Raw genomic sequence first — 23,146 nt, forward strand, 5'->3', positions numbered from 1 at the left:
AGGGCATGTAGGTTTAGGACAGGCTTGCAGGGCGTTTTGAGTGCCTACAAAGAATTGTACGATAAGAAAATGTGGTGAGGCAAAAGCAGTTAAACATGTTGTCATATATCAAGCCTTCCACATCAGCCACAGCAGATGACTAACTCTGAACCTCAACCTTCAATATTGAGACAGGCAGACATTGAAGGTGTAGACATTAGTGACCTGCCCACCCTGATAGATTTAGACAACGATGAGATGTTAACAGATGACCCTCTGCCTCTCTCACCTACACCTCAGCCTCCTGTACATCCCACCAGCTCAACCTTCAACAACTCTGCCTAACATACCATTATCACCACCTCTCAGCCTTCCAGTGTGCTCACTGTCTTCCTGATTCTGGTAAGTGAAACTATACTGTACATATATTATTTCTACTTTATACAAGCTATACACTTATCATTCCTGCTTTTACTATATGTTAATTTTATTTTAGGTTTTATGTGTTATTTGGTATGATTTGGTAGGTAATTTTTTGGTTCGGGGAATGCTTTTTTCCATATAAATTAATGGTAATTCCTTCTACACTTTATGCCATTTCTGCTTACAAAGATTTCATAGGAATACTCTATTTTCTAATAGCAGGGAATACCTGTTGTACTCAGGGAAACTTTCAACCAGAATTATTTAACAGGTTTCTTTTTTTTTTTCTCTTCCTCTTTCCCTCCTATGCACATATATATAAACACATGAACAACATGCATAAATTCATGCAGATTTCAAAGAAACTAAGTATATTCATATGGAAAAAGAAAATTTATTTACATTTTCAGAACCAGCACATCTTTGTAATTACCTGACCAAAAAAAAAAAAAAATCTGCCCATAGCTTATAATGAACCCTGATCAATAATAAATAATGAATCACTGCTAGACAAAATGGAAAGTCTTCAAAAATTGCCTCCTGTCCCAGTTGTCTATGATCTCTGTTCACCTAACCTGTTCCTCCTCCTGGGTTCCTTATTTTATCTAATGGCAGCACCATTTTCTCAGACATTCATAAGTAAGTCCTCCCTCCCATCTTTCAAACTAGAACTCAAATGTTTAAGTGATTGTTAGTTATGCCTACACTAGTATATGATAAGAAAAAAAGACAGTATTAAAGCCAAGCATATGTCTATTGAAAATTAACATCTTTTCATAGTATTTTAGTTTGGATGAGATTTCAAATTATTTATTTAATAGTTATTCACAAGTTTGCTAATAATTTTAATTCACTGGGAAAGAATACACATTTTTAGATTCAAAAGACCATAACTGTATTATAGGAGACAACAATTTTTTTCTTATTGAGCCACATAGTAAATATTTTAGGCTTTGAGAGGCATATAGTCTCTGTCATAAGTACTTTAGCTCTGCCTCTTTAGAGTGAAAGCAGCCATAAAACAATATAAGTAAATGAATGGGGTGTGTTCCAATAAAACTTTATTTACAAAAACAAGCGGCAATTCCAGGGCTATAACTTGCTAACTCCATTTTCTACAAGGATCCAAAGGATGTAGAGCCACAGGATAGAAATTGCAAAAGTCTGCCTAATCTATTAATCAAATTAATCCATTATTCCATTGGTCTATTAATCAAGAGGCCAGTGCTCTTAGATTATGAAGAAAGTATTTAAAATACAGAGATCTCAACCACTGCTTCAAAGGTCTACGGTATATCTCAACTACAAAATAAAGAGTTGGTAGTAAATGACCTCCAAGGTGTATTCTAGCATTAAAAATCTATGTATACATTTACAAATAAGCAGCCTAAGGCCTAGAGAGATTAAACCATACTGCCCTCTCACCCAAAAATAACTACCAGGAAAAAATAGTTATAGAGGGCAAATTATAAGCAATTTGAGCACCTCTAAAAAGGTGTGTCTTAGTGCAAGTGATTAATCAGTAAGCAAATGAGTGGTTCACATTTCAAAACAATATCTAATCAACAGACTCCGATTCTGGACCCCAGCTATGCCAGTTACTACTCATTAAGTAAGACTCACCTTTACCCTTAACTTCCTTCTCCATAAAATGAGGACAATAATATCTACCTCACAGATTGCTATCAGGGGAAGGGTAAAAAATGTAATGCAAAACAGAAAACTAAGATAGTGGATGCTAATAAAACCATACCAAGACTTGCAATAAATGTGAATGGTCTAACCATACCAATTAAAAAACAGAGACTGTCAGGTTGGAGTGAAGAAAAGTAAAACCCAAATATATTCTCTCTAGAAAAAATGCACTTTTTTTGAGATATAAATGTCATAGAACATTGTTACTTTTAAATGTACAACATAATGATTCAATATTTGTATGTACTGTGAAATGATCACCACAATAAGTCTAGTTAAGGAAAAGTACTTTAAACAAACACATAAAAATATATTTAAGTTAAAACTAAAAGGATGAAAAGAGATATGCCATACAAATTCTAACTTACAAATATCTAATCAACCTTATAAATAACAGGCTGATACCTAACTTAAAAATTAAGAAACCTGACATTACATGTTTTCAGGAAAATCTACCCATGAAAGCAGATGAGGGTAGACTTCTAAGAAGGTGTGAGCCCCCTTCTGTAAAAGTAGGTAGTACTCTCCCAAAATTAGAGCAGAAAGCAGATTTTCTGGGAGCACATATACAGAAAAAAGTCTATTTAGGTGAATGACCAAGGTAACACAGCAATGAGAATAGAGCAAATAATACTAATTAAAAGAGTTAAACATTTCATTTAAAAATATACTTGTTCTCTAAAAAGGAAGATGGGCTTTAACACTTTTCCTCAATCTGTTATAATCAAAGTACTACTTAACTCTAAAGGGAAAAAACACTATAGTGATACTATTCTTTGCTCCAAAAATATACTTTATTAATAAAAGTGAATTAAATAAAACACATATCAAAATAAAGAGTTTTTAAAACCCTTACACTTCAGTGTGTTTGCACTTCAGCCCAAAATAGAGTAATAGGCAATGGATTTACCCCTCATCCATAACAACAACAACGACGACAAGCAACAAACAAGTAACACATATAAAGCAATGGTTTTCAAGACATGGGATATCAGTTAATGAAGGTGAGAAGCAAATGAAATGAGTCCTATAAGTGTCACAGCTTACTGCCTTGAGAGAGTTTCAAGGCCACAACAGAAAGAAAAAGAATCGAATGGAGCCAGGCAAACTTCCTGAGCTGAGGAGACAAAACTGAGAGTGCAGGAAAATCAATACAGCTAAAGTTGATAAGACAAAGTTCCAAAAAGAATTCCACAGAGAAATAATTCCAGAAATCTACACAGGGTACCCTTGAGTATTCACCAAGAATAATGTCTGTTCCCAGCAACCAGACTGGAAAATCTCATAATTCATGGGAGATTAGATGCTCTCCTTGGTAGTGGGAAATAATTACCCCTAGACTGAGGGCACTTCTCCACACCCACTTAACCAATCATAAAAGCAGAACTTGAAAGAAACAAACTATTTCCAAAAAAAATAACTCTATATAAAAACGAAGTTCAAAAATATTCATAAAAAGAAAAAATATTAAGGATCCAACAAGGTAAAATTCACAGTATCAGGCATCCAATGTCTAGAATACAAAGAAGCAGGAAAAAAAAAATCTATAATAAGGAGAATAATCAATCGAAAGCAATCCAGAATTAACACAGATATTAGAATTACCAGAAAAGAACATTAAAGTTATAACGGTATTCTGTATGTTCAAAAGTTGAGATATGGAGGATAGAAAAAAGTTGAACTTCTAGTGATTAAACTACAATATCTGAGATAAAAAATGGAATGGATTAGATGAACAGACTGAACAGGACAAAAGAAAAGATGAATGCACCTGAAAATATAGAAATAGAAGCTAAAAAAAATTAAAAAGATAAAGATAAAAAGACCTCTCAAAATTTAAAAACATCACTTAGCTATGCTTCAAACAGCCTAATATGCATGTAATTAGGGGAAGGTAGAAAAATATATGAAGAAATAATGTTCAAATTTTTTTCAAACTTGGTTAAAATTATAAACCAATAGGATCAAGAAACTCAAAATACCCCAGCACAAGAAACATGAAAAAAAAAAATTACACTCAGGCACATCATAACCAAATTGCTCAAAAGCAGAGTTAAAGAAAAAATCTGAAAAGCGGCCACAGGAAAAAAAACAGATTAGGTTAGATATAAAGGAGCAAAGAAAAGGATGACAGCACATTTCTATCTGCAAACAATGCAAGCAAGAAGATACTGGAACAATATCTTTAAAGTACTAGAATCCTATACCTAGTGAAATTATCTTTCAAAAACAAAGGCAAAAAAAAAAAAAGGCAAAAGACATTTTCAGACATACAAAAAAATGAAAGAATCCATCACTATCAAACCGGCACTACAAGATATGTGATGAAGTCATTCAGGCAGAAGGAAACTGATACCTGGTGAAAGTATGGATCGACATATAGTAGCAAAGAGAACTAGAAATAGTAAATAGACAGGTATAATTTTTTATTTAAATTTCTTTTACAAATTATTGACTGTAAAAAAAAATAATGCGTTCAGGAGTCTATGATCTATGTAAAAATAAAATGTACAACAGGATAAAAGCTGGAAGAGAAAAAATATAAACAAACTATTACCAAGTTCCTATGCTATACTGTGATAAATTAAAGACATATACTGTAAACCATAAAACAATCAGTAAAATAACAAGATGATAACAAGCTAATAAACCAACAAGAGGTAAAATGGAAACATAAAAAATAAAAGAAGGCAGAAAAGGGGAAAAGCAAAGAAAGGATTGATAGGATAAAAAGGAAACAAATAGCAAGATGATAGACTTAAATCTAACCATATCAATAATCATATCAAATACAAATGGTCTAAATATTATTGTCAGAGATTATTAGATTGGATTGAAAAAAGCAAGGCCCAACAAGATCAACTGCGTACAAGAAACGGGATTTAAATAAAAAGACACAAATAGTTTATTTTTATTTTTTTATTTTATTTTATTTTTTTTTACACCTACAGCACCTGGTCTTCCTAGGTGGTCTCCCATTCAAGTACTAACCAGGCCCGACCCTGCTTACAAAGAGTTTAAAAGAAAAACGATTTTTAAAAATACCATGTTGCTACTAATTAAAAGAAACATGTGTGACTATGTTAATACCAGACAAAGTCTACTTTGGAACAAGGAACATTACCAGGGAAAGAGGATATGATATAATGATAAAGAAGTCAATTTACCAAGAAGACATACAATCCTAAGTGTACTGCTAACAAAAGAATTTCAGAATCCAAGAACCAAAAACTGACAACTAACTGCAAGGAGAAAGAGACAGTTACAATTATTCTTGGAGACGTCAACACTCCTCTCTCAGTAATAAACAGAATAGGTACAAAGAAAATCAGTAACAATGTATATCACCTTAACACTACCAAACTGATATTTATAGAACACTATACACAACAATCTAATAATACACACATTTTTAAAGGGCACATGGAACATTCACCAAGACAGGCCATATTCTGGGCTACGAAAAAAAAACCTTAAAAAATAGAAAAAGGAAACCTTAATTTTAAATGAACTGATATCATATAAGTATATTCTCTATTTACCTCAGAATTAAACTAGAAATTACTAATACATAATCTGAAAATTCCCCCAAACTCCTATAACCCATGAACCAAAGGAAATCACAGAAAACAGAAAACGAAACACTCTAGTGGGAAAACATTTTGAAAGCTTCTTAAAAAAGTAAACATTGAGTTCTTAATGTCATTCAACTGTACACTTAAAAAATTAAAATGTCAAAGTTAAAAATATATATAAAATCACAATAATTTAATTTTAATTTTTAAAAGTTAAACGTACATCTGCCATATGATCCACTCATTACACACCAAGGTATTTACCCAAAAGAAATTACAGACAGACCAAAAGTACACAAACTATAAGTGATGGAACAAAAGTTCATAAAAAGCCTGGGTGCCCAATGATACTAAAAAGCTGCTGAACTAGTCCTGAGCCGCAAAACAGTAAACGTCTTCAAGGTTTAAGCCACCATTAGCTGGGATTTCTGATGGGGGAAAAAAAATGATACCTATGTTTTTCTAAAGGAAGAAAGAAAAGGAGTATCTACAAACAACTATTTTGGAGAGATATATAATTCAATTTTAGAAATGCTGATATTAAGGTAATGGCAAGATATTCAAAGGGACAAAATTTCTCAAATTAGTATGACTCAAAAATAATAGTTCCCTGGATTTAACCAATGAAACTTAGGTTATTTAAAGTTACAGATTTCTTTACTATAGCATTTTTTAAAGATGTTATGCATTGCAAATAGCCAAGAAGACACAGCATATAGTATTTCTCAAGTTTGACCAGGGTACACATCCCTTTAGTACAAGATCTCTGAAAAACATATCTAGAGATACAAATATGAGTATAGCTGATCCTTGAAACTGAGTATGCTAGAGAGAACTCGCACTAAAATATGAAAGGATAATTCAATAGAAGATCACCATTGTGCAACCACTAATAAAATAATGGATCTGCACAATGAAAATCAACAGCTGCTAAAATCTCTAACATGATAGGGAACTTGATAACAAATGGATCAGGCTGACACACCTGAATCCACTGATGAATCCTAACATTAAAGGAGACAAAAAGACATTCTGTGGTTCCTGTACCGTTATAAAGTTTTCTTGCCAAAAAAAGAAATAGAACCTAAATTTGATCAAGACTCTAGATCCACTACTGGTTTACAGGAAATGGGCAGAGGAAAAAAGTTAAACACAGAGATGCAATCCATAAAACTCAAAATGTGAGTTACTTCAGGTAATCATAGAGAAGAAAAAATGGAGAACTATACATTAAAAAAGATAAAAGATATAACAACCAAATAAAATATGAAGACTTTGTTTGGATCCTAATTCGAAATCGATCCTGAGAAACTGAGAAAATGTGAACACACATTGAATATTTGAAGACATTAAGAAATAAGTGTGACCATTTTAGGTGTGGTAACGGTACTATAGTTGTTCTTTGTGATAAAATATAAATAACATAAAATTTATCACTTTAACCATTTTTAAGTATACAATTCAGTGGCATTAAGTACATTCTCATTGCTGTGCAATAATCACCACCATCTGTCTCAGAACCTTTTTCAAAATCTTCCCAAACTGAAACTCTGTACCCATTAAACAGTAACTTCCAATTCTCCCCTTCCCCCAGATCCTAGCAACCATCATTCTACTTTCCATCTCTATAAATTTAGACTATTGTAGGTACTTCATATAAACAGAATCAAACAATATTGTTCTTCTGTGTCTGGCTTCTCTCACTTAGCATAATGTCTTCAAGATTCATCTATATTATAGCATATGCCTGAATTTCACTTTTTTCTTTTTCCTGTTTTTTGTTTGGGGTTTTTTAATCATTTTTTTAATTTTTTTTATTACAGTTGACATAAAATATTATATTAGTTTCAAGTGTACATCATAACAACTAGACATTTATACAGCTTACAAAGTGATCACCCCAGTAAGTCTAGTACCCATCTAACACCATATATAGTTATTACAATGTTAACTACATTCCTTATGCTGTACTTTACATCCTCTTGACTATTTTTATAATTCTCAATGTATACATGTTAGTCACTTCCACTTTTCACCTATCCCCCCAATCCCCTTCCATCTGGCAACCATGAAAATGTTCTCTGTATCTATTAATTTGTTTCTGTTCTGTTTATATTTTTAGATTCCCCGTATCAGTGAAATCATATATTTATCTTTCTCTAACTTATCTCACTTAGCATAATACCCTTTAGATCTATCTATGGTGCAGCAAATGGCAAAATTTCATTCTTTTTTATGGTTGAGTAATAGTCTATTGTATATATATGTACCACATCTTCTTTATCCATTCATCTATCCATAGACACAGGTTGCTTCCATATCTTGGCTACTGTAAATAATGCTGCGATGAACATATGCATGCACAAGTCTCTTTGAAGTAGTATTTCAGGTTTCTTCAGATAAATACCCAGAAGTGGGATTGCTGGGTCATATTTTTAATTAGTTCTATTTTTAATTTTTTGAGGAAACTCCATACTGTTGTCCATAGTGGCTGCACTAATTTACAATCTAACCAACAGGGCACGAGGGTTCCCTTTTCTCCATGTTCTGGCCAACACTTTTTCTTTGTTGATTTATTGATGACAGTCATTCTGACAGATATGAGGTGATATCTCATTGTGCTTTTAATTTACATTTCTCTGATAATTAGTGATGTTTCATATATCCATTGGCCATCTGTTTCTCCTCTTTGGAGAAATGTCTATTCAGGTCTTCTGACCATTTTTTAATCAAATTGTTTCAGTGTTAAATTGTATAAGTTTTTTATAAATTTTGGACATTAACCCCTTATCGGATGTATCATTGGTGGGGATTGCATTGGTGGGGATTGCATCGATAGAGATTGCATTGAATATCTTCTCCCATTCAACAGACTGTATTTTCATTTTGCTGATGGCTTCCTTCGCTGTGCAAAAACTCTTTAGTTTGATGTAGCCCCATATGTTTATGTCTTTTGCTTCCCTTGCCTGAGGAGACACAGCCAAAAAAATATTACTAAGAGTGATATCAAAGAGTTTCCTATTTTTTTCTAGGAGTTTTATGGTTTCGGGTCTTACATTTAGGGCATTAACCCATTTTTTGGTTTACTTTTGTATACTGTGTAAGAAAGTTGTCTAGTTTCCTTTTTTTGCACATACCTGTCCAGTTTTCCCATCACCATTTCTTAAAGAGACAGTCTTTCCCCCATTGTATAGTCTTGTATTCTTTGTCATAGATCAATTGACCATACAAGTGTGAGCTTATTTCTGGACTCTATTCTGTTCCATTGGTGGGTGGGTGGGTGTGTCTGCACACGCGCACACGCCAGCCAGTACCATACCATTTTGATAACTACAGTTTTGAAGTATAGTTTGAAATCAGGGAGAGTGATACCTCCAACTTTGTTCTTTTTTCTCAAGATTGCTTTGGATATTTGGGGTCTTTTGTGGTTCCATATAAATTTTAGGATTTGTCCTAGTTTTGTGAAAAATGCCACTAGTGTTTTTATTGGGATTGCACTGAAACTGTACATTGTATCGGGTAATATGGACATTTTAAAGATGTTAATTCTTCCTATTCATGAGCACATGTCCTTTTTATTTGTAATTCCTTCAATTTCTTTCCTCTATGTCTTTTAGTTTTCCAACTACAGGTCTCTTACCTCCATGTGTTAAATTTATTCCTCGGTATTTTACTTTTTGATGCAATTGTAAATGATTGTTTTCTTAATTTCTCTGATAGTTTGTTACTGATGTATAAAAATGCAACCAATTTGTGAATGTTAATTTTGTATCCTGCTACTTCAATGAATTTATCAGTGCTAATGTTTTGGTATAGTATTTAGGGTTTTCTATATATGGTATCATGCCATCTGCAAATAATAAACATTCTGCTGCTTCTTTTCCAATTTGGATACCTTTAATTTGTTTTTCTTGTCTAACTGCTGTAGGTAGGACTTCCAATACCATTCTGAATAAAACTGGTGAAAGTAGACATCCTTGTCTTGTTTCTGACCTTAAGGAAAATGTTTTTAGCTTTTCACCATTGAGTATGATGTGAGCTATGAGTTTGACACAATGGCCTTTATGATGTTAAGGTATATTCCTCTATTCCTACTTTGCTGAGAGTTTTTTTTATTATAAATGGATGCTGGATTTTGTCAAATGTTTTTTCTGCATGTATTGATATATAATTATCTTTCATCTTGTTTATGTGATGTATCACATTAATTGACTTGTGGATACTGAACCACTAAATCCCACTTAATCATGGTATATGATCTTTTTAATGTATTGCTAAATTCGGTTTGCTAATTTTTTGCTGAGGATTTTTCCACCAATGTTCATTATGGATATCAGCCTATAGTTTTCTTTTTTTGTAATGTCATTGTATGGTTCTGGAATCAGGGTAATGCTGACCTCATAAAAAGAATTAGGGAGCCTTCCCTCTTCTTGATTTTTTGAAATAGTTTGAGAAGAGTAAATGTTAATTCTTCTTTGAATGTTTGGTAAAATTCACCTGTGAAGCCATCCTGTCCAGGGCTTTTGTTTGTTGGGAGTTTTTTGATTACTGATTCAATTTCATTAGTAGTTGTCAGTCTATTCAGATTTTGTTTCTTCTTGATTCGGTCTTGGAAGATTTATGTTTCTAGGAATTTATCCATTTCTTCCAGGTTGTCCAATTTTTTGGCATGTAATTGTTCACAGCATTTTCTTATAATCCTCTGTATTTCTTGGTGTCAGTTGTCAACTCTCATTTCTAATTTTATTTATTTGGGTCATCTCTTTCTTTCTTGATGAGTTTGGTTAAAAGTTTAATCAATTTGTTTATCTTTCCAAAGAACCAATTCTTGTTTTCATTGATCTTTTGTATTGTTTAGACTCTATTTCATTTATTTCCGCTCTGATCTTTATTATTTCCTTCCATCTACTCACTTTGGGCTTTGTTTGTTCTTCTTTTTCCTTTAGGTGTAAAGATAGATTGTTTGAGACTCTTCTTGTTTCTTGGGGTAGGCCTGTATTGCAGTGAGTTTCCCTCTTTGTACTGCTCTGACTGTTTCCCATAGATTTTTGGGGTCATTGTATTTTCATTTTCATTTGGCTCAAGGTATTTTATCACTTCTGCTTTGATCTCATTGTTAACTCATTCACTGTTTAGTAGCATGTTATTTAGCCTCCATGTGTTTGTGTGTTTTTCAGTTTTCTTCTCGTAATGGATCTCTAGTTTCATAAATTGTGATCAGATAAGATGCCTGATGTCATCTCAACCTTCTTAAATTTACAGAGACTTGTTTTGTGGCATAACATGGTCTACCCAGGAGAATGTCCCATATGCACTTAAAAAATATGTACATTCTAACTGCTTTGGAGTGAAATGCTCTAAAAATATCAATTAAATCTATTTGGTCTGATGTGTCACTTAAGGCTGCTATTTCCATGTTGATTTTCTGTATGGATGATCTATCCATTGATGTCAGTGGGTGTTAAAGTCCTCTAATATTACTCTATTACTGTCAATCCCTCCCTTTATGTCCATCAATATTTCCTTTATATATTCAGGTGTTCCTATATTTGGTACAGAAATGTTTACAAGAATTATATCCTATTGTTGAATTGAATCCTTTATTATTATGAAATGTCCTTCTTTGTCTCTCGTTATATAGCCTTTGTTTTAAAGTCTATTTTTCTGATGTAAGTGTTGCTACACAAGTTTTTTTGTTTGTTTTCATTTGCATGAAATATCTTTCTCCATCCCTTTTAGTCTGTGTATGACTTTCAACTGGAGGTGGATCTCTTGAAGGTAGCATATGTTTGGGTCTTGTTTTCTTCCCTATTCAGCCATTTTATGTCTTTTGATCAGAGCATTTAGTCCATTTCATTTAAAGTAATTATTGACAGGCATGTAGTTATATCATTTTAGTACTCCTACTTTTTATCCTTTTTTTTTTTTCTTTTCTACTCTTCTTAAAGAAGTCCCTTTAACATTTCTTATAATGCTGGTTTGGTGGTGATAAACTCCTTTAGCATTTTCTTGTCTGGGAAGCTCTTTATCTGTCCTTCAATTCTGAATGATAGCCTTGCTGAGTAATCTTGCTTGTCAGTCTTTACTTTTCATCACTTTGAATATTTCCTGCCAATCCCTTTTGGCCTGCAAAGTTTCTGTTTGGAAATAACCTGACAGTCTTATAGGAGCTCTCTTGTAGGTAACTGCTTTTCTCTTGCTGCTTTTAAGATTCTCTCCTTGTCTTTAACTTTGACATTTTAATTATGATATGTCTTAATGTGAGCCTCTTTGGGTTCATTTTGTTTGGGACTCTTTGCACTTCTTTGACTTCTATGTCTATTTTCTTTGCCAGGTTAGGGAAGTTTTTTCCATCATCATTTCTTCAAATAGGTTTTTAATCCCTTGCTCTCTCTCTTCTCTTTCTGGTGCCCCTATGATGCAATGTTGGTACACTTAATGTTGTCCCAAATGTCCTTTAAACTATCTTCATTTTTTTTTTAATTCTTTTTTTCTTTTTGCTGTTCTAGTTAAGTGGTTTCCACTACCTTGTCTTCCAAATTGCTGATTCAGTCCTCTGCTTCATCTAATCTGTTGATACCCTCTAATGTAGTGGTCGCCAACCTTTCTGGCACTAGGGACCAGTGTTCCTATAAGAATCTAATGCCTTACGATCTGAGCTGGAGCTGGGGCAGTGATGTTAGAGCTGGGGAGTGGCTGCAAATAGAGATGAAGCTTGGCTCGCTTGCCTACTGTTTACCTCCTGCTGTGCAACCCAGTTTCTAACAGGCCACAGGAGGTACTGGTATGCAGCCCGGGGGTTGGGGACCCCTGCTCCAATGTATTCTTTATTTCAGTTATTGTACTCTTCATTTCTTACTGGTTCTCTTTTATTTTTTCTACCTCCACTTTTTATGTTTCCTATCTCTTTATTAACATTCTCATTGAGTTCATCTATTCTTCCCCTAAGTTCACTGAGCAACCTTATAACCGGTGATTTGAACTCTGCATCTGGAAGGTTGCTTGTCTCCATTTTTTTTAGTTTCTGGATCTTTGTTCTGTTCTTTCATTTGGGACATGTTTTTTTGTCTCCATATTTGGCTGCCTCTTTGTCTTTGTTTCTATGTATTAGGTAGATCTGCTATGTCTCCCAGTCTTGGAAGAGTGGTCTTATGTAGCAAGTGTCCTGTGAGACCCAGTGGCACTATCTCCCTTTTCATCTGAGTTGGGTACTCCAGATTTGTCCCTTGTGTGGGTTGTGTGTGTGCCTTTTGTTATAGTTGACCCTTGGTTGCTGTTGGCACATAAATAGGAGGTACTGACCTTCAGGATGATTAGCTGTGACTACAGTGGAGGAGCTGTTGTGTGCAGGGGCTGACCCTACAGGGCAGGATTCGCTTTAGCAGGATTCTGGTGCCTGCCTAGTATGCCCTTTGGGTATATCATTTGTGGAGATGGTTGGGTGGTGCTCTGGTGCTAGCCACCAGGTTCTAAGGCCTCTTGGGCGGGGGTCTGCAAGCCCTTCCAACCCCGAGCAAGCTGCCCTGACCCCTGCCCCTCCAGCTCTTGCCTTGAAGCAACTCAGTTCAGCTCCTCTTCATATGTCTCTGACACTTTTTGAGCTGCTGCCCAAGTGCTAGAGCTCAGGGTGAGTGAGTCTGTGAGTAAGTCAATGCACAGGCCCTTTAAGAGGAACACCCTTCGTCTCACTCAACCACAGTTCCTGCTGGTTTTCACAGCCAGAAGTTACGGGGACTCCTCTTCCCTGGAGAGGTACCCTGGTCTAGGGAGACGGTATGGAGCCGGGATCCCTCACTCTTCAAGGGGTACCTCCACAATTGAGATATCTTTTCCATTTCTTAACCACCACACCATGGGTGAGGGGCCTGCCTGTTCCTCATCCCCACCCCTGTTACCAGTCTCAAAGTGGCTTTTTCTTTATATCCTTAGTTATAGGACTTCTGTTCAGCCAGTCTTCATGTGGTTCCCAACAATGGTTGTTCTTTAATTTAGCTGTAATTTTGATGTAGTGGGAAGAGGCAAGCACAATATTTACCTACTCTACCAACTTGAATCTGGACTGAATTTCATTCCTTTCAAAGACTGAATAATATTCCATCTTAAGTATATAGCACATTTTGTAAATCAATTCATTTGTCAAAGGATACTTGCATTATATTTTAAGAGTTCATATCTCTTTACTGAGATACATACTCAAATATTTATAAATTAAGTTATAAGACACCTGAGATTTGTTTCAAAATACTCCAGTGTGGGAGAGGAGGGTAGTGGGGAGAGGAGTAACAGATGAAATAAGATATCACTTGTCCCTTATCAGATCAACAAAGATCAGAAATACTGATAATACCACAACGTGATATTATGTTTGTATACTAGCCACAATGTGAAGGAACACACTCTTCTATACACTGTTGGTGGAAATGTAAATTAATTTCTTTGGATGGCTCTATGAAAGTTTCAAATGAACATTTCCTTTAACCAAGATATAACTTCTGGGAATTTATCCTCAACATATGCTCACACATAAACACAAAGAAGTATATAGAAGCATACTGACTGCAACAGTGCATATAATAGCCCAAGATAATGGCCCAAGACTAGAAACAATCTAAACATTTATCAGTAAAGAACTGACTATATAAATTACAGTAAAATACAAAAATATGAAAATACAAGGGAATACTATTTAATTTTAAAATAAAAAATAAAAACCATTCTATGTATACTAATAAGACACACTGTACAATAAATATGTTAAAGGGGAAAAGGCAAGGTACAGAAATTCAACCACTCACTCACTGCTTCCTTTTCTGGCATTGCCACAGACCACATAACCTAAAAATTTCTCATAACAAAGTATCTACAAATGCTAAGTAAATTATAATTAACATCTTTTAAATGTATAACTAAGCCCAAAAGAAAGTAAGGGGACTCTCTCACTGAGGAGTAGGATGGAAGAAAGAGGAACCTTTATGTTCTACTTTATCCATTTGTTTTTATGTTATAAACAATATCTATTACTTTTGAAATTAAGAAAGAAATTATCTCTGAAGTACTTTCAAAAAAGATGTTATGGATTTAATAATCAATACCTGAAAAACTAAAGCAATGTAATCTTAGGACAAATTTTCAGGTATAACAGCCACTACTTTACCCAGTTTAATTCCACATTTACTAAGCACCTACTAAGTGCAAGAGACTGTGCTGGCCTGTGATTAAGAGTAAGACAAGGTTCCTATTTTTTAAAAAGCTTAGAATCTGAGAGAGAACCAGCAAGGAGGCAAATATATCTATAATACAGGATTGAACATGAAAATGGTCATCCTTTGCAACAAAATTTGAGAACTAAATGTTTAAAATTCCAATTTCTAGTTAGTACCATCAGAATCCCAAACAAGTCAGACATTATTTTACATTTTCCATTACATTTTTTTTGGCTCATGCATCTATAAACTATTTGTGACAATGACTGCACTTATTCATTAGTGGCAAAACTATGATATTATATATACAATTAATATATAGTTTCCATAGCCTTTGTGATCTCATCTCACAAATGAATTCTCAGTTGTTTCTTCCTTTGCTTTGTATATCTGTTAATGTCACATTTATTATATCGATACTACTAATCAAAAATAACTGACTCTTCCCCAAATAGGTCCATAATTACAAATTTGAAAATTAAATAGTAATACAGGTTGTAATGATTCCAAGATTCTTCCCCATCTCCAATCACACCCACAACAGTCAAACACTCAGGAAAAGGGTTAAAGCACTGCAGGATTTCCTTTGTTACTAAGAACACAGATATAGAGAAAAGTGGAATCCTTCCTTAAAAATTTACTGAACAATGAGATTTACAAACTTCTACGGCTGTTAGAATAACAAACAACCCCAAAGTCAAGACATTGCCAATATTTAGTAACCTAAAAGGATTTTCAGAAATGTCAAAAACTGAGAAAAGTTAAATATATTCTGTCAATGCCAAGATAATCCAGCTTTGCCAACCAAGAACACTGATAGAATTTGTTGATGATTTCCAGTTCTAAAAAGGTTCCAGAGGTGGGCTTCCCCCACCCCCTCCCCAGAGGCAGCCTTTTAACCTGCACTGTTGGTTAACATCACCTGTCTTTCAAAGCAGTAGATTAGGTATGTAGCCTAGAAAACTTAATCTATCCAACCCAAAGAGTTGTAAATATTTCAGAATAATCATGTAACCACAATACTGTTTATTGTTCATTCTTGGCCTTTTTGAAACTGGATATGGAAACTGCTGGCACATACAGGCAATAGTTCTGTATTTCAGAAAGACAGTAAATCTTTAGATACTATACATCAACTCATAGAGGGTTGCCAAACTGGGGTAAAAAAATAAATACATGCATATGAGATGTCAGTAAAGGCAAAGCTATGATATTAGGACGTAGACTATCTACAGCCCAGATGCCCTAAACCTGTATGAGTATCTTCAAAGAAATTTACTGACCTATTTCCACCCCTGCACGGAAGCATCACAATTAGATATCAGATTTGTCTCTCATTCAGATCAACCTGATAATTACCACTATGTTCTAAAATGCAGGATAGAAGCAATATTACTTCCTACTTTCATGATCTTTGAGGTTCTCTTAAGAGCTAAACTAGACTAAGAAGTAAAAATGTCTAAATATCAATAAAAGAATGTTTCAACTCCTTCTCGGATGTTCTGAAGTGCCTCCTACAGTTTTTAAAAATGTAAGTTTTTAAAAAGAAAAAAGAAACAAAGGCCCAAATAAGAATGGCATAGTAAAAAAAAGAAAAAGACAAAGACAAAACACATTAATAGAAGTACCAATAAGAATGCTATCTGTAGAGGCAGTAGAGAGAAATGTTGAGTGGTCAAGCTCTGGATCCAGCATGCCTAACTTATTATCTGCGTAATCCTGAGCAAGTTTTTTAAAATTCTGTGCTCCACTTTCCTCTTCTGTACAGTGGGAATAACAACAGTAATAATCTTAGTTGTTGAAGATTACATGAATTAAACCATTTAAAGCAGTCAATATTTGACCACTGTTTACCAATAAATCAATAAAAATCCAAAGTTTTAATAATGCTGTTGGTAAGGCTGTTAGAAACAAGAGTCTCATACTCTGCTTAATACTTAGTCTTATGGAGAGCAAATCAGAAATCACACTTTTGAGAATTTATCCCATTGATATTCTTGCACAGGTGTGAAAAGACAAGTATACCAGGTTTTTTATTTCATACTAGAAACCCAATTGTCCCTCAAAACCCAACTGTCCATGATTAAATAAAGGCAAATTCATGACACAGGGCACCATGCAGCAGTTTTGTTTTTCTAAATAGAGTACACTGATTTACTGACATCTAAAGACCTCTTAGATCAGGGGAAAATGCAAGATGTGTAAAACAGTGAATGTGGTATGGGTTTTTTTTGCATAAAAGAGAATGAAAAATCAAAATATATTTTCATCTTTCTTGGTTTTTAAACTAAGAGAAACTAACAGTGGTGGGAAAGAACTAGGCAGAATGGGAGACAAGATTGGAGGGAAACTTCACAAACTGTGTGTTTTTACTTTTTATTTTTTTGCTTTATCTATATATTTTGTCTATTCAAAAATTAATTTTTAAAAAGTATTTTTAAGTGTTGGTCTTACACTTTATGCTCTCAAATATTAGCTGCAGTCATTACTGTTGTTATTAGTAATCCTATTAGTAGTAGTAACCTCAAAATACCTCCATTCTGAAGTCTTTTTCTTCTGCACGGAAGCCTCCTCTAACTCCTGGAGTATTAAAGGAATTTATCATTTTCTACTCCAGTGTAAGCGGCTTAAGGGGTAGGTCCATGTCTTGTTCATTTTTAATATCCTAGGAACCTTGTTTGCATCTAGTTACAAACATTCTAGAGTAACAGTAACCTACAACTACTCCAAAGAAGGAAGTAGTGACCATTTCTAAAGGGATTACGCTCTACAATTATAAGAGCTAAAATCTGAAAAACTTGAATAACTGGATTTGCTAACATTCTTTCAACTACTGCCCAGCTAAAATCTCCTCTCTTTCACGAAGTTTTTTCTTTCTCTAGGACTTCCTTAGGCATGAAGATCATGCCCCAAGCCAAGACACCACATCTACCAACTCTTTAACTCACTGCAACCTCTGAAATGTCTTTTGTCCTAAGTCGCAACACTGCTCCTATTGAAAAAGCTTTTGTTGAGTGTCTCCTTTTAGAAAGATGTCACATATTAGTCAGTGAATAAGGCGCCCTTTTAACTGGAGAAAAGCTAACACTTGATTCCTAATTCGCTTAGTGTTTTGTTTGTTCTTGTATGGAGGGTATTCTATAATTGACTGCTCAGTAGCCCAATTCTAGATGTCATTCCAGCACACCAAATACTCCACTGACAGCTCAACAGTCACTTTTCATGCAGGCCCCTCCCCTTCCCTCCTCCCTCAACCTCCATAAGCTCAAGAGCTCCTTCCCTCGTACTGAGACACACTGACAGTTCAGAAGTCCTTTTCCTCAAGCTGTCCTCCCTCTCCTGCAGTTCCAAGACCGCCTCCCGGACTCTCATCATCCCGCGACCAAATCTGGTCCCCAATACCTTCGCCTTCCCAGCCAATCCAAATCACATCATCATTTCTTCCCAAGAACCAAGCTGCTTTACAGCCTTTCCCAACAAGTACACGACTGACAGCTCGACACCAGATTCCCCAAGTATCCTTTCCTTCTCCCTCTCCTGCTACCCTATGCACTGGCTCTTCTCTCGCTATCACTCACTTGCCCTGGCTTCCTCGCAAATTCACAGCCCTGTCCCCTAAACAAGCTCTCCGATCTTCCCTCCTCCCCATCCCCCTTTCCACCGCTGACAGCTCAAACACCTCCAACCCCATGTGGCTGCACCCTCCCCCACTCCTCTCCCTTGACAGCTCAGAATCGGCTCCAGGGTCCCCATTCCCGGCCTCCCTAGACCCTGGCCTGAGCCGCCCGCCGTAACCCCCGCCCCAGGGGAAGGCTCCACTCACCCACTCTCCCGCATCACGTTGCTGTCCCCGCAGTCACAGGCGCCCCCGGCCTGGCTGCGGAACATGTTGAAGTCGTGTCCGGTGTGATCACCCTGGTGGAAGCACTCCGCGCACAGCGACATGCAGGGGGAGATGCCGCACGTCCGGCAGCGGTAGGCCACGAAATTGGCTGTCCAGACCAGGCCGCAGAGCGCCGCGGGGTCGTAGGCCCGCACTGCCGCGCAGAACTCATCGTAGCCGCCGCCGCCCGCCAGAAGGCACTTACACCACTCCAGGGCCTCCTCTTCTGCCGCCCCCGGACCGCCTCCGCTGCTGGCAGCCGCCGCCTCCTCGCTGTCCGCAGCCGCGGCCAGCGGCCGCTCGGCGCTCAGCACTCGCTCCAGCAGCGCCTGCAGCTCCTCAGCACCTGCCCGGTTGTCCGGGCGGCTAAGGGCTGCCTTCAGGTGCGCGGCGGTGGCCGCCTTGTCCAGGGCCAGTCCGGGCGTGGGCAGCTCGGGTTGAGGCGGCTGCGGCCCCCCGACGGCCGCCGCCGCCGCCGCCGCCGCCATGATGAGAGCTCAGAATTTGGAGAGCCCAAGGCTGGCCGCTCCTCCCGGGAGGGTGGGGGAATTGACTGCTGCGATGGCTCGGCCCGCCCAACTCTCGCGATACCCTAGAGCTGCCGCGCACCTCCGCCTGCGTCCTTGTTTCTGCACACGCCCCCTCCCGCTGCGGTGCCTGCTCTGTCTGCACACGCCCCCTCTCGCCAGGGACGCTGCTCTGTCCCTTCCCCCACCACCTCTTGGCTCTCAAAGTTAAGAGCTACTGAAGGAAGGGACTCGCCTTAAAAATATATATTTATTACGGAAATTCTTTAATATTTTTTATATTTTAATAATTTTTTTACCTGGACTATAGGAATTATACGCAGCATTCTTCAGATGTCTTTTAGGCATCTGCATTTCATTTTGAGATATAAATTCCTACTTATCAAACCTTTAATTTCTATTGAATTACTATTACTATTGAAGCAACCTTCTAATTTCAGATCCTCCCAGTTCTTACCATCACACTATTACCCGGTTAATCATTATTGCGTTCAAAATCTTTAATTGAAACAAGCCAAACTGCTTAAATCTCTCAAAACTCAGCCTATCTTTCTATCCTTATCTCTTGACACTGCTCTAAGTTTGCCATATGAAAGAGACCAATGGGACTGTTTACTGTTTACTGAAGATGATTTGTCATTTCCTGCCTTTGGGTTTTTATTGTTCTTAGTTCCCACCCTACTCCACCCCACATGCTCACCCCACATCTCTATTCTAGCAATGTCTGCGCATGTCATTCTTCAAAAAAAATAAACAATGACCCTGAACTTATTTGATGACATAACATTGCCTTTGCTGTAAAGCTCATCTCCACCCCACTGCTAAATGGGTACATTTGAGGACAAAATGAGTCTTCTTCATCGTTGCCCTTAAGTGCTCAAATTTGTCTAATTATTGTTGTTAAATGGAACAATTGCAATAAAAAATGTTTGTTGTATATTTATTATGGGTCCTGTTCTTTATAGATGTTATTTCTTTTAATCTTCTCAAAAATCCTATAAAGCAGGGGTCTCCAAACCCCCAAGCCACAGACCACTACTTATCCATGGCCTGTTAGGAAACTGACCACACAGCAGTAGGTGAGTGGTGAGTGTGAGCGAAGCTTCATCTGTATTTGCAGCTGCTCCCCTGTGCTAGCATCACTGCCTCAGCTCCACCCCAGATCGCCAAGCATTAGATTCTCCTAGGAGCACAGGTCTCTGGTGCCAAAAAAGTTGGGGACTGCTGCTCTAAAGTCAGTACTATTATTAAAGGAAATTAAAACTTAAGAAGGTAATATATGTCCCCCAAAACGCACAGCTAGCAATTAAATGAGATGAGACTAAAACCCAGGTCTATTTGATTCTAAAGCCCTGCTCTTTCTACCACACCAGTGCTTTGCAAACTTGCCTGATCCTGAGAATCACCTGAAGCTCTACTCACAAAAACAGATCCTCAGGCCCCACCTCAGACCTAAGAAATCGAAGCTCCAGAAGTTATATACTGCCCTATCTAGCAAAATCTGAATCTTGGAAGAGATTATCAATGATCCTTCAAAGAACTAAAAATCGAAATTTAAATTTAAATTCCCATAACTAACTTCCAGTGTTATCAATGAATTGTACATAAATAGAACAGACTATATCACATGTCCTGACCTCCTACATTAATAAAGCATTTCACAATCAGCATTTAACAATGATAAATAATTGAAAAGTTGCTCCATAATTCTCTTAATGAATCACCAAATTATAAGCCAAATAAAATCTAGGAACATTTCAAACTAAGGTAGAACTGGTGTGTATTCAATAATCAGTGTCTATGGATTAAGGGAATTGGGGAAGAGTACTGGTATTTCTCCAAGACTGCTTTCCTGTAAAGAATAACAAAGATGCCTGCTCTTCTTGACCATGATGATGCATGCTGGAAATTCAGCTTTTTCAGCATCTCCACGCACTCCTAAATTTCTACAAATTTCTACAAAATTCCACTATTGACAAATGCTTCTTTTATTATGTAACAACAACAACAACAAAACATTTAAATACCTTCCCCTATTTTAGTTACATAGACATTGCAGTACATGTACAGAAACCTGGACATTTGCTAGATTTCCCACCTATTCTGATCATGATGATATCAGACCTGTTCAATATCAGAGAACTATTAAAATAATTGGTAATAACAACAATACAAAAAAAACAATTGAACATGGGCAAAACATGTGAATAGACATTTCACCAAAGAAGATATGTAAGTGGCCATTAAATAATGCAAATTAAAACTATGATATACCACTATACACATCCACTAGAATGGCAATAATCAAAAAGACAGACAATAATAAATGTTGGCAAGGATATGGAGAAATAGGAACCCTCATACTTCACTAATGGGAATGTAAAATGTAAAATGGCAGTTACTTAAAGAGTTAAACATAAAGTGAACGTAAAGCCCTTCATTTCTGCACTAGGCATCTACCCAAGAGAATTTATAATGTATATCCACACAAACACTTTTAGGTAAATATTTGTAACAATACTATTCATAATAGCAAAAAACTTCATGATCCAAAAGGTCTATCGGTTCATAAGTAGATTAACAAAATGTGGCATATTCATGTAATGGTATACTATTTAACAATAAATAGGAATAAATTACTGATACATGCTACAACATGAACTTCAAAAATGTTATGTCAATGAAAAATGTCAGATACCGAAAAAATGCAGGTTGTGTGATTCCATTTACATGAACTGTCCAGAAAAGGCAGATCAATAGAGACAGAAAGTAGATTAGCAAAAGAGTAATCTACTTGAGATAAAAACAGAAGTGACTGCAAATAGGCACAAATGATCTTTTTAGGATTATAGAAATGTTCTAAATTTAGGTTATGGTGATGGTTGCACAACTATGGAAATTTACTAAAAATCACTGAATTCTACTCTAAAAACAGGTGGATTTTATGGTATGAAATTATACCTCAATAAAACAGTTAATAATAATTAGAAGTATTACTTATCTTTTGAGATGAATAAAATAATCAAGTTTCTATCTAGGGAAAAACTATTTTACTGCTTTAGCTTTCAAAGTCAATATGACAGACTCTCAAATTTTTGGTTCTTTTAGAGTGTCTGGGGCTGCTATCATTTGGATCCAGGAAGTCTGACATTTTTCTTTTATAGTGTGTTAGTGTAATATAAAAACTCTTTTTCTAAATTACCTCTTAAATCATTGTGCTGTGTCATGGGGAATTCCTACAAGGATCATATTTTCATGAGGGAAAGCCAAACTGAAATTCAGCTGAAATCTCTGCACTCCCTTAAATGTTACACTTTATAGGATTACATTTAAGCATGCTACTGTTACTCTACTGAAGACATTAAATAAATAATGCACATACTGCGGTTACAGAAAGCTACAAAATAGTATCTAAAAAACTATGTGTTTTTATGTATTCCATATTAATTAACATGAAGAAGAATCTTGTGATATTTCTAAATTGGCTTTTCAAATTAAAATAAACCACACAGATAAGGTAAAAGCTATAAACAAATGATAGATAACATCATTGCTTCCAAAGTTAAAAAAGACACCCTTAACAGACAACTTATAAATTAATGTAAGTACTTCAAAATTGTTTTTGTATTTATCAAGACTTTCTTGGTTGCAAGAGATAAAAACCCAACTTGAACTATCTTAAACCAAATAGACCATATTAGATCATATAAAACATGAAAGGAAAGGGGAGATGAACCTGGATGCATCTCCATCTTTGCTTTCAGTGAGCATCAGCTCTATTGTCTCCGATAACTTCTGTACAAGGGCCTCTCTCAACCCCACTTCTAGAACATATTTCCACAACTTCACAACAGAGGAAAA

General features: G+C 36.1%; 1 protein-coding gene across 6 annotated transcripts in view; it reads right to left on the minus strand.

The window, feature by feature from the left end:
* The window catches only part of UBR3 (ubiquitin protein ligase E3 component n-recognin 3 (putative)), a 187,984-nt gene extending 168,677 nt beyond the window's left edge, over positions 1-19,307 (minus strand). For 4 of the 6 annotated variants that reach the window (XM_011357796.2, XM_011357824.2, XM_011357814.2 and 1 more), the window contains exon 1: positions 18,699-19,246. In XM_011357796.2, coding sequence (XP_011356098.1) covers positions 18,699-19,246 — 548 coding nt within the window. Of the gene's footprint in view, positions 1-18,698 lie in introns of all 6 variants that reach the window. The other 2 variants (XM_011357832.2, XM_011357787.2) reach the window with 1 other exon arrangement.
* Positions 19,308-23,146: the final 3,839 nt, after the last annotated feature.

The sequence above is a fragment of the Pteropus vampyrus genome, unplaced genomic scaffold (assembly GCF_000151845.1).
Source record: "Pteropus vampyrus isolate Shadow unplaced genomic scaffold, Pvam_2.0 Scaffold2, whole genome shotgun sequence".
Taxonomy (NCBI): Eukaryota; Metazoa; Chordata; class Mammalia; order Chiroptera; family Pteropodidae; genus Pteropus; species Pteropus vampyrus.